The sequence below is a fragment of the Doryrhamphus excisus genome, chromosome 6, assembly GCF_030265055.1.
Source record: "Doryrhamphus excisus isolate RoL2022-K1 chromosome 6, RoL_Dexc_1.0, whole genome shotgun sequence".
Taxonomy (NCBI): Eukaryota; Metazoa; Chordata; class Actinopteri; order Syngnathiformes; family Syngnathidae; genus Doryrhamphus; species Doryrhamphus excisus.
This window is the reverse complement of record NC_080471.1, coordinates 22,518,802-22,531,352: the sequence shown is the minus strand read 5'-3', so window position 1 is coordinate 22,531,352 and position 12,551 is coordinate 22,518,802. Positions and strand designations below refer to the sequence as shown.

Genomic DNA, 12,551 nt, shown 5'->3' with positions numbered 1-12,551 from the left:
GCCGTGCCCGACAGACAACTGGAACGCGCACCTCAAGGGGGTGCGCGCATAGGACCAAGTCGTATGCATGATGAGATGCTTGCATTTATGTTTTTATTGTAGTCAATAAAGAAAAATACAAACTGGCTTGAGCAATGGTGCAAATCTGGGTATCGATTCAATACCAAACAAATGACATAATGATACCCAAGGCACACATGTGCAATAATCAGCATCTTTATATGCCACATCTGTGAGTATATTATTTCCCCCAACACAAATTTGTGAACACTTTCAGAGAAATATGCATTTTGTGTAAATAGAAATGGTTTTGCGTGTAATGATATATAAATATAACAATATATGTGACACTATAAACAAAACGACAACAAAAAAAATGCAGATATTTGAGAATAGACACAGAATATAACTGAAACATGTGATAAGATTGCTGTCAATATCTCAATGTAGCACAACCTGGATTTACTGATGGATGAACAATGTGATTGTGACTGGGCTTCACATTACATGCATTACATTACATACAAAAAGCCCTGTATACAGTAAAAGTGGCTGAACATACTTTGTGCTTATGATGCAGCTCAACAAAACCTAAATTCCTTTAAAAAAAACTAAAAAAATGTTCAACCACTGCCAAAAACAACATTTTATCCGCCAATAGCGAGGCGACTGCTACATTTCTAAGTGTGTGAATTCGTAATTTATAAACTCGCGGCCGTTTGGTACAAGACAACTACATTTCCCAAAATGCACTCAGACCCCGCCCTTGCTGTATCCAGGAAGTTGGCTGCAGTTGTCAAGCAAACATTTGACCGCAGCATGGACCGTTCGTAGTATTGAAAACATGGCTCTTTGCCTTATTTACAAGGCAAAGCGAAAAGTCTCTGGAACAAGTCGAAACGCGTTTTTGTAAGGCAGTAATTTCATGGATCGTACATCTGTAAAACGGGATGTTCGGCCCGGTTCTGGTCGGGTGCGGGTAAATGAGATGGATGAATTCGGCCCCATCAACCCAGAGCCTGCCAGTAGCGTCCGGGAAGAGGCTGAACCAACAGTTCAGTTTTGTCTCTCCGAGGAGAACTTGGTAAGTCGTGGCCAATACAGCTATTTATATTTGCCTTCAAACGTTTAAGAAAGATATTTTATGTGCGCAGCATTTTCTTTTTTAAAGTGAACTGGTATTGCAATCTCACTGCAATATATACATAGATAAATACAGTTTTTTTTGTCGTGGTATATGTTATATAAAGCACAGGGACTTATTTTTTGTTTAAAAATTGGCCCTATGAACAAAACTGACGTTTCAGTATTGTAGGCTATTGCTAGGTTTCACGTGACGCCACTTCCGGTTCCAGCAGTCTCGAGCTCGAAAAGATGCATTTATCTCGCTGGAAGCAGTAACGTGTCAAAAAAACGTCAAATTGTTAAAAAAAAAGTCTCAGTCCCATTCATATATTCTTAATGGGAATATTTGTGTTACCTTTTATCTACATATCGTGGTATATGTTATATAAAGCACAGGGGGCTTACTTTTCGGTTCAAAATTGGCCCTATGAACAAAGCTGACGTTTTCAGTATTGTAGGCTATTGCTAGGTTTCATGTGACGTCACTTCCGGTTCCAGCAGTCTCGAGCTCGAAAAGATGGAGTAGTTAGAAGCAGTAACGTGTCAAAAAAAACGTCAAATTGTTTTAAAAAGTCTCAGTCCCATTGATATATTCTTTAATGGGAACATTTGTGTTACCTTTTATCTATACATGAAGTTCTCCAGGAAAAGTATTGATACTTTGTTGGCAAAGTCCAAAGCTTGGATATATAATCCTCCATCTTGGCTGTCCAATTCAGTCATTCAACGGCAGTGACAAGCACCTTCCAGCAGACTCCTTCAGAACGCAGCGGTAGTGCAAGTGCTTCTCGTATAGCATTTCTATGTATTTTATTTTCTGATTAGCAACATTAATTAAAGACATTTCACAGGTCGGAGAAGGTCATGGTGGATAATCAATGTTTCTGCAACGTTATTATTTGTTATTGACAACGTGCTGACGAACATAACTGACAAGCATGCACGGAGCAGCCTCACTTGATCAGGAAATGTGCAAAGTCAGTGATTTTTACTTGAGAAAACCCCATTTGGTTAGTTAAATCCCGTAGACAGATCCACAGTATGAATCTTGCCACCAAAAGTGGCCGTTTGTATAGCTATTGTAGATGCTGTGCAGTGTTTTCATTATTTTCTGCCATTCAAAGGAATTGCTGTGTGGAACAAAAGATCTCACTCAGGTGACCTCGCTGGAAATCTGTGTGAACACTCAAGAAACCAGCCTGTGTAACTTTGGTGAGCTACATAGCACAACTGGGTATACTGTGTAACACCACAGTCAAATAACTTATGTGACATTTTTTTAAGGTATTTCTTTGCCCAGGCTGGTGTTGCTCAACATGAACAATAGTGTGATCATGTCAGTACGGTGAGTAAATTTTTTTTCCTACATTCTAAATATAGCTGCTCCATTATAGATTAAATAAGACCAACGCTAAGAATGCAATGCAACACTAAGATTTTGGAGTTCATTTTGTCTCTAGAGATCTGGGAACCACCCTAACACAACTGCAGGTGCTGTGGATGTCTTGTTGCTGCCTACAAGACCTAGATGGGATTTCATCTCTCGCCTCTCTTAGGGTAGCGTTAATCGATTATGAATTGACTTTCATTGTTTAATTTAAAATGTGTCTCAGAACATCTTTTCCTCGTCGTCTCTTCGATGCACTGTATCATTTTCTTTTATGCTGTTCAGGAACTGTACTTGGCCTTTAACAAAGTCTCCGACCTGAGTCAGGTTGGCATGCTGGAGAACCTGCAAGTGTTAGATCTAGAAGGAAATGATGTGGATGACCTTGTACAGATTCAATATCTTGGGTTGTGTGGTAAACTACAGACCCTCACACTGGAAGGAAACCCTGTGTGTGTGCGACCAAACCCCATGGCTACACAGGTAGGTACATTTAATTTTTTAAAGTTTATCTATAATACAATTCGTCTCTTTCTCTTTCCTTCTTTGAGTAAGGTGATTATGCGTGAGATTTGGGTCCACGAGAACGAGAGTCGATTTTAACATTAAAGGGGACCTATTATGCTTTTTTTACTTTTCTGACCCATAAATGCAGTTAGAATGTTGTATTCTCATTTTAAACCATGAGGTTTGCACATTTAGAAGTGAGCCCTGGAAGAAGTTTGGATGACTCAAAACGCTCAGTTTCAAGAGGCGTGGTAAAACCGGTCCTTTATGATGTCACAGAGGAGCGGACTTCCTTATATGGGCATGTCTGTAAGCCAGATAAGCTCTCAGCCCTCCTCTAAGCTCTGCTGCTCTGTTTATGAAACAAGCTCAGGTCGAAGTTATTGTATTTGGTGAGTCCCAGCAAGAAAAGCACAAATCCAAGGAAATACAGCTGGAATAGGCGCAGATTCTGCAAAATCTAAAAAGTTTTCTGTGCGGGTAATTGTCTGTAGCTGCTCTTATGTTGGCCAATTCCATGATTCTGTTATTGAGTCATCACAGGGCCCTGTCATGGTCGCCACAGTACTTTTTAATAACTTAGGCAGATTAAGTCTGAACATCTATGTGTTTTGATCTGACAAATCTTAAGTCATTTTGATCAAAAGTAGAATTACTACAGCTTCTGCTTAGATTAAACACTGCGCCAAAGATGTTCAATGCTGATGGGATAGAACAGCCATGTTGATTTGCAAGGTTCAAAGTATGCCTACAGCAGTTAAAGTGCGATTCCAATTCTGCCCCATACACTCCCACTTCTGGATCATAATGTACAGTATTATCACTCATAGTAGCGATGTAATTTACTGGCTGTTCTGTTCTTGCAAGACAGCTTTTCTCACATTTTAATTTTGTGACACTGTACAAAAGGAGTAAAAAGTTTGAGTATTGTTAGATCGAGACCAGGAAGGATTTGGAGAAACTGGAAAAGCTTAAAATTAGCGTTGCTTTTAGCTCCCATGGGTCTATAGCAATAATTTATGAGCAGGTGGCAGCCATTTAATTCCAATAACGTTGCCCGAGTCTTGCAAAATTAGCATACTTGGAATATTTTAGTAATTTATTATGGATGTAAGTAAAGCAACCAAAACCTGACAGTCTTGTACACATGCATTGTTAATTTAAAGTAGCATGCTAAGAGTGTCTCTTTAATATCTTTAATCACCTTTTAGTGTATCGACATAAGAGGCATGGATTCCACTGCTGATTTACAACAGAGTGGGAAGTTTTTGGGGCCACTCTAAGAGTTTATTTATGCTCACCAGCAGAGAATTAATTAGGAAACTGGGGCAATGAAGGGAGAGGCTGAGCTGAATATGCATTAGGCTTGCTCTTTGTAACGACTGAGAGGTTTTGGGGTTTGCCAAACTCTTTTTTTCCAGCAAACAAACACACACAGCTGCTCACTTCCTCTCGGCTAAACATTATTTTCTTCATCTGTTTTTCTTTCACCCTTGCAGTTTTTCTATTTTTCAAGTACCGCAATATAAAAGAGTTGGACAGATATTTTTTTATCCAGCTGATTCATAGTTGTTTTCTCCTGTTCTTCCATGTCAACACTTTTTGTCGCATTAATCACTCTTTAATTAATCACTCTTTCTCCTGCTGTCAGACTGACTATAACTATTGGGAGTCAGTGAGGGAGTTGGTCCCGCAGCTGCATTACCTTGACAATGCAAGAGTGGAGCATGGAAGGCCAGGCTTTAGCGACACCATGTGGGAAGACTGGTCCATCCTGCGAAACTGCATCAGGGACTATTATCCAGCAGCGACAGAAGAAAGTACGTATACGTTTACGTTGTAGACCCAACTGTACAGCGTGGTTTCGCTTCAGTACTTTTGTCTATGCAGAGGATGCAGAAAACGGTGCCCGTCCATACAGCCGACTCAGTTCTGCCAGGCGCCCTACCTCCAGCATCCGGTCCCTCTCATCAGCAAGCACTACTACCTCCAGGCCCCTGACAGCAACCTCATCTGGGTCTCCTGTGTCCACACCCGGTTCTGCAGATTCAGACTTTGCTGAAGTGGAAGCGGACAGCAGCGTTCTAACACACGGTGAATATCCTTTTGGTTACCTTTAATAACATCTGCTATTCTTTGTCCCATTGTAGTTAATATTGCCTTATAATAACAAATGCTGAGTCATAAAGCAAATAAACAGAAATGTGTATCATTTTATTCTGCCGATCTGAACAGGAGCTGGCAAGATCCTGTTCTGTGGAAACCCTGTCAAGGCTTTACGAGCAAGACGTGAGAAGTTAAGAGTAGGTAACGAAATATGGACATTTTTCATCAAATTAGACACTTTAATGATCTAGTCAACTGTCTTGTTACAGTCTACGAACACATACTGTATGTACTTGTTTTCCTCACAGACAGCACCATGTGTTTCAACTTTTACCCCTCGGAACTTGACCATCCATGTACCTGAACACATGTATGACCCGGAAGACCGTGATGGGAAACAATCTTCTGATGTTTTTGCTGAACTTAGAGCTTGGAGGGACAAACATAGCAGGTACAAGACTTGACGTTTTTCATGATGAATTGGAAAATTTTGAATATGTTGCCTTGACTTCGGCTGTATTGTCATTTTAAATTTTTGTATATTAATAATGTTTGTTTGCACCCCTCATGAACATGGATAACGTACATGAATACTCATATTTATAATCATAGTAAATAGAAGGTAGATGTTTTGGTACTTGGTCATTTCAAAAGTAGCAGGGAGGCTGAAAATTAATTAATTAATTAGTAAATTCATTATTAATTCATTCCAATAGGTCAAACGAAATCCAAATGTACGAAAACCAAAGCCAATTTCTTCCAAAGGATATTATATGCATCCAGTTAATCAGTTTCAGACACAAAACACATTTGTGGATAATAATTGAAACAGAAATTTACCACTTCCACACAGAGTGGGAGGAGAACTTTTTTCACTATGTCACGTCGGACATGCCATGACTCAGTCCATGCAGTGTGTAATGTAATATACAACACCATATAACTTGTCAATATTTTTTTAAGAATAATTCTCCATAGTCAACCATGAAACGGCGGCCATTTATTCATTATTTAAAAAAAAAAAACGTGCTAGAGTGAGGGAGTGATGTTCGAACTGCATGTAGTTGATAATTGAAATGGATGAATGAACGTTTTTAGCATCACATTTACCTTTATGGAACCAGTGCAAAATGTATAATTTATAAATAATGTGTAATTTAAATGTGTCTTGTGTTATATTAACTTCCTTTCCCTGCACACAAATGCTAATACTTTGTCTTCCAGGCGTCTGGAAGAAATACAGAATGACAGGTTGCCACAAGTACTGGTTGTTCAGCATGGGAACGAGGACGATGATGACGACTGTGATGATGAAGGCGAAGGTTTTGATAGTGTGAGCAGTGATGACACTATAGACACCAGCACTGATTCATCTTTTAAGCCCATTTCTACAGGTAAATGCACTCTAATTGAACATACACTTTAAAGTACATGTAACAACTTTAATAACGTAATACCAAGTGTTTCAAATATCTGTGGTTTTTTTTTAAATATATTTTTCAGACCATCTTAAACCTACACGACATGATGCGGATCATCTTTCCTCGTCCTCTGACATCACACATTGCCCCCGCCCTCCTCCTAAGCTCCTAAATTCCAAACCAGCCACCGGTAATAAGAGGCCCACAGGAATCCGTGCACAGAGGATTCGAATTAACCAGGCCGATTCAGTACACATTCTTCACCCATCCGATGAAGGTCACAACATTGTAAAGGTTACAACAACTGCACGCACAGACCTGCCAACCAAGAGCATCCAGCAGGTGACGAGGATGAAAAAGCTTCAACCGCTTTCACCTGCACGCATCGCCCACACATGTAAAATCAGTGGCCTGTGAGGATGGATGAAGGATTCATGCATTATTCAGTTGCATTATTCCGTTTAAACTGAGAGTCGTAAGTTTAAAGTTAAGTACTAATACAATGTACAGAATCATACTCAGGGTGTAATGGTATACTTAATGTTGTTGGCAAGACGGACAAATCATTTTGACTAGTCTTAACATTATATTTAAATATCCATGTTGCTTGAAATATTGAATTTTATCTTTGTGTTCTATCTAATCCATTTACTTATGTGAAATATTTCGTTTAAGATGAAGTGCAAGGTAAATATAAGCTTGGTTTAGATGTGGTTCATCTTCCATAATGGCGACTCATGCTGTGATATCCTTATTATACCACATGAGGGCACTATATCTAAACATTGCACAGAAAACAGAGCGCGCCATAATGACATGAAAGCACAATCAGGGTTAAAACTTCAAAGTTGAGACAGAAAATCCAATGTGTTTGTAGGTAAATTATACAATAAACCTCATTCAGGCTATTAGGGTTAGGGTTGTTAAATGTTATACTATATTTTAAGTCTCACTGTCTGCTTGTTTGAGGTCAGCGTACCCACAGGTGCACCTAGATAAGAAAGATCATGTTTGAAAACATGCATATGACATTTTAACTGTTAGTGGTTTGTTCGTCATGCAAGCCTGTGCTTGTGTTATTAAAGAAAATTAGTGTAAGTGCTTGGCTTGTGCGTAGAAGTGACGTCAGGAATTCTGAGCCCCTCAAAAAAAAAAAAATGAAGGTTTTCAAGTGAGTTTTAGTACTTTAGGCTCCAAGATGAGCTACAATTTCTTGATGTTGTGTTGTCCATCGGGGTTTTTGACTCTTTATCTGTCCCATCACCTACAATGGGAGATCCATTGGGAGACCATATACCTATGACATCTTAATTTCTAGGATACAGGCACCCAAAACTTCACATTAAGAGACCCTAACAAGCTCATTTCAGACTTTTCATATGATCCCAGTGGCACACAAATAATCTCATGTTGTGTTCAGAGTAAACATGCATTCTTCTCTTGGCAGACAAGGAAAATCCGGCAGGCAACTGTGCTAAGTAAACAGCTATTGGTGAACTGGTAAGAGCAGAGGAGCAGTGACAATGAGGTTGGTTCTTAGCTCCCCTGAAAGACCTTCCCATTGCCGCCTACTATGGCTTAGATACACAAATTCATTTATTTTCTCCCGCTTATCCTCACGAGGGTCGAGCTGTGAGGTCTGCGTGCTAACCACTCGACCACCGTGTAGCCCCGGATACACAAATTCTTCAAATTAAAAAGCAAACAAACTGTACTGAGCAACTGTTGCTGATTAACACTGATACCCTAAAAGTTTACATGGACTTCCTGAAGTGGCGATGTGAGAAATCCACAAGATCTCATGGAAGTTCTTGTACCCGACCGTTCATGACATTTACGATGGCATAATCAAACCGGGGATAACTGAAAAAACAATCAAATGGTCCACATCCTGTAGAACAAGAGTACATTTTAAGCATGTACAGTACGTACATAGTGAAAAATTAGAAATAAAGGTCTAGTTGCAAGAGTTAAAACTCATTAGCCATTTTGAGACACTGTACATTTTATTTCACCTCACTTTAGACTCTCATCAGGTGCAACTTATATAGTATCACCAATAAAATACTAAATATTTCAAATGACAGGTCAAGCAGTCCAGGAGTTGTCACTATTTGGTTTTTACTCACTGGACCTTTGACCCCAGGTACAGCAAACTTTTTTAAAATCAGTTCATTGTTGAAATTCAGGCAACCTGCAGAAGTCTTGTTCTATCTTTACTCGATCCTTGCTTATATGAAGAAGGAAAATCCAATTTGATCTGCAACAGAGGTGTGAAAACATCTCAGACAGGTCACCTCTGACTTGAGTTAAGTCCACTGTAGTACCAATCCTTCATGTGAAACTACAAGTCTAAGAATGTGTTGCCAGTGTCGGTATCCCCAGCACCAAGGAGGTGTTCCAGAATGATAGCGATGATGCTGCTGTGACGGAGGCAGAGGTAACCCAATTTGGTTGGGTTTTCTGAATTGGACTGTTTTGGAAAGTCTCGCCTCCACACTAGAGCGGAGTTATCTGAAGACACGTTGAAATCGGTTGTGGGTCAGCTGCCTGAGTGTGTCTCTTGCGCATTTGATTGGGATTATATTCTATTTGGGTTAAATGACTTCCCAATTCACGAGTATGCTTTGGGACGGTGCTGTATATAATTTCATTGATCTGAAGACCCATGGAGATGGCTTCAGTGTCTTGATTAGCATGTTTGTCGATTGGTCGGTGGGCACCGTGCTGATGGGTGTTACTGCGTTGTTGTATTATATCAGAGATCAAGGTGATGGGTTGGACAATCGCTTGCCGAGTGTCTCTATCATGCCTGTGGATTGGACGGATACTTTGCCTACTGGAACAATCCAGTCGGGTTATCTGAATGCCCTTGGAGAGTTCTTGATGATTGTGTCTAGCATCCTTGCGGAGTGGTGGACGTATACTCTGTTGATTGTGTCTGGATTCCGGATTGGCTTTCTTCTGCTGATGGGGCCTGGACTGAGAGACAAAGGCTTTGGGTTTTGGAATATCTTGGGTAGTATGTCTATCGTCATGGATTAGCGAACGGATGCTCTTCTCAAATGAAATACACTCCTTGTTCGTTTTCTGTGTGTGTATCCTTGACGGGCTGGTGCTTTGCTTATGGAGAGGTAGTTTCGGTTTAGTTTTCTGAAAGTCCAATGAAATGGTTTGAAAGACAACTTGTTGAGCGCCTCTTGCATTCTTGTAGGCCTGTGTGGGGATACTCCGCAGATGGGGCCTAACATCCAGTTTGGTTATTTTCGGTCCAATGGAGGTCGCTTGTGGAAAAGATCGCTGTGTGTGTTTGGGAGGCCTGTGTATTGATGGGCGGATACTTTGTTGATATGTCCTATACCCTCGAGTAGTACTCTTCTGAGTCGCCGCCCTTGGTGGATGCGTGCTCTTTTCTTGGGAGTTATGTGCAATTTGGGCTATATCAGGGGTCAATGAGACCGGTTGCAATGCAGGTTGCCTAGTCGGGTTGTTGTTGTTAGGAGTGCAGTTCAATCGGCAGACACTCTGCCGGGATGGGCGGCAACTGAGTTTGGTTTCCTCAAAGCCGACAGAGATGGATTGAAGAAAACCTTGCAAAGTTTTTCGAGTATTCTTAGAGAGTAGTAAGCAGATTTTCTTGTGACTGGGGGTATACTCCAGGGTTGTCTTTTCAACCTTGAAAACAAAAGAAAATACATCAATGTCTCATCTTGCATATTCAATTTCAATTCAATCATACACGACTGCTCTGGGCAGTGAAATAAATCTGTCAGCATTTGCTTAACAAGAAAAAAAATAGCAATACAAGTTGTTTGATTTGTAGTAATCCTGTACTGTACTTATACTAGGGGTGTCAAGATTTTGGTCTGCTTTCATGGATGACTAAGGAACTTAACACATATTCACATTTGAGAGGATATTTCCATTTTAAAATTAAACGATTAATCAAATACCAAAATAATTGTAGATTAATCAATTAACTGCTGCAGCTCTCAATGACATAATCTTTCACAGACCATAAGTTGATAACAAAGTTTGGCCAGATGGATGCATATTTCCAATTTATTTCCATACATCCAAATAACCGCCTATAATAAAACATATTCACATTTGAGAGGATATTTCCAATTTTTAATTAAACGATTAATCAAATACCAAAATAATTGTAGATTAATTAATTAACTGCTGCAGCTCTCAATGACATAATCTTTCACAGACCATAAGTTGATAACAAAGTTTGGCAAGATGGATGCATATTAACACATTTATTTTTCATACATCCAAATAATGCTTTAAAAAAATGATCATGAAAAAAATAATCTAACCTAACCTGTGACATGATTGGCTGTCTCTTCTTTTTGAGGGAAATGTCATTGAGGCAAAGTTCTTCTAGATTCTATATGGAGTATACGGAGTATATGAAGTATATGGATACACACTCAATTGAACACTCGCGGAATTTTTCTAGTATGCCATGATTTGATTGCATCATGGCTGTGATATCATTTGTATTGCAACAACACGAGCTCACATTCTGACATCATCAAAGCCATGTGATGTCAGGTAATCCTTCGAAATAAAACTAGCTGTGCTGTGTTTGGTAAGATGATTGGAAATATCGTGTTGATATCCGTATTACCTGATCCAAAAACATGAAGCTGGATTTAAATCCTTGAGAGCCACTTTCCACTCCGTCCACGTTAACATGTCTGGTAAAGGAATGCATGGAGTGCGTGAACGTGTGTTGGCTCATCGCCATTCAGCCATGACAAGTTCTTACATAATGTGGGTTGTTTTTCATATTCAGCTTCTACCAACCATCGCATTTAATTTGCCTATGGATGGAGTAGTTTTTGTGGCTGGACAGTTCATGGTACTTTCAGGTTTGTATCTGAAGTATGAAATGGGTAGACAATACAATAACCAACCAATAGTCTCAGTTTTTTGGTGCTATGTTTGTGCTGTTTTGTGCAGATCGAATGAAAGTTGAGTTATTAGCGATTTAGGTTTTGGCCTATTACATAATCAGCCTCCCAACATGCTTGGAATTCAACCAAAGTAGTCCTTTAGTAGAGCCTTTTTTTAGCACTGTTTTGTGCAGTTAAAATGAACATTTGTGCTATTTGAACATGTTGTGCTTAAGCTCGTTATTCAGTAATTCATAGGAATATATATTTAATATATTTATAAAATATTTATAGAATATTTAACACCCCATCCAGCGACATGTCAGGTATTTTACTGTAATATTTTAGGTATATTATCCACTCCTACAAACAAGTGATTGGAATATATTTTTAATGATATATTATTATTATTTTTATTTTATTTGGGCAAATATATGAAACATTACAGTGCATTTCTTACATCAATCAAAATATAACTTTCTATTATTTACATTTGTATTCAACTATCTGATCACAAGCCCAAAAGTAGTAGGCTTATAAATGCCGACCCCTTTTTGCAAGATATAATCATGTTCATGCCACAGTCTTGTTTCCCCTGTTATTATTATCATTGTAATATTGTTATTATTATTGTTCTAATCTTTATCATTATTACCATTATTATTGTTGTTATTATTAGCACCATTATTATTCATTCATTCATTCATTTTCTACCGCTTTTCCTCACGAGGGTCGCGGGGGGTGCTGGAGCCTATCCCAGCTGTCTTCGGGCGTAAGGCGGGGTACACTCTAGACTGGTCGCCAGCCAATCACAGGGCACATATAGACAAACAACCATTCACACTCACATTCATACCTAGTGGCCAATTAAGTGGCCAATTAACCTAGCATGTTTTGGAATGTGGGAGGAAACCGGAGTACCCGGAGAAAACCCACGCATGCACGGGGAGAACATGCAAACTCCACACAGAGATGCCCGAGGGTGGAATTGAACCCTGGTCTCCTAGCTGTGAGGTCTGTGCGCTAACCCCTAGACCACCGTGCCGCCCCACAATTATTATAATCATTATTAATATTACCATTTTCATTATAGTTATA

General features: G+C 39.4%; 2 protein-coding genes across 5 annotated transcripts; one reads left to right on the top strand and one right to left on the bottom strand.

The window, feature by feature from the left end:
* Window positions 1–788: 788 nt before the first annotated feature.
* Window positions 789–10,428, top strand: lrrc56 (leucine rich repeat containing 56). Of its 4 annotated transcripts, XM_058075848.1 has the most exons (12): window positions 789–1,084; window positions 2,250–2,337; window positions 2,410–2,470; window positions 2,586–2,682; window positions 2,798–2,839; window positions 2,939–2,995; window positions 4,671–4,839; window positions 4,910–5,113; window positions 5,255–5,322; window positions 5,434–5,576; window positions 6,350–6,519; window positions 6,629–10,428. In XM_058075848.1, exons 1-12 carry the CDS (start codon window positions 926–928, stop codon window positions 6,961–6,963), a joined length of 1,593 nt encoding a protein of 530 aa, XP_057931831.1. In that variant the 5' UTR covers window positions 789–925; the 3' UTR covers window positions 6,964–10,428. The 4 variants fall into 4 exon arrangements, with proteins under 4 accessions (XP_057931831.1, XP_057931829.1, XP_057931832.1 ...); XM_058075846.1 differs by having other exon boundaries at window positions 2,798–2,995; window positions 6,629–10,425; XM_058075849.1 differs by lacking the exon at window positions 789–1,084 and adding an exon at window positions 1,488–1,897 and having other exon boundaries at window positions 2,798–2,995; window positions 6,629–10,426.
* Window positions 8,589–11,305, bottom strand: LOC131131459 (uncharacterized). The gene is made up of 2 exons (XM_058076178.1): window positions 11,186–11,305; window positions 8,589–10,221 (listed from the first exon to the last, which is right to left on the bottom strand). Exons 1-2 carry the CDS (start codon window positions 11,303–11,305, stop codon window positions 9,046–9,048), a joined length of 1,296 nt encoding a protein of 431 aa, XP_057932161.1. The 3' UTR covers window positions 8,589–9,045.
* Between the last annotated feature and the right edge of the window lie 1,246 nt (window positions 11,306–12,551).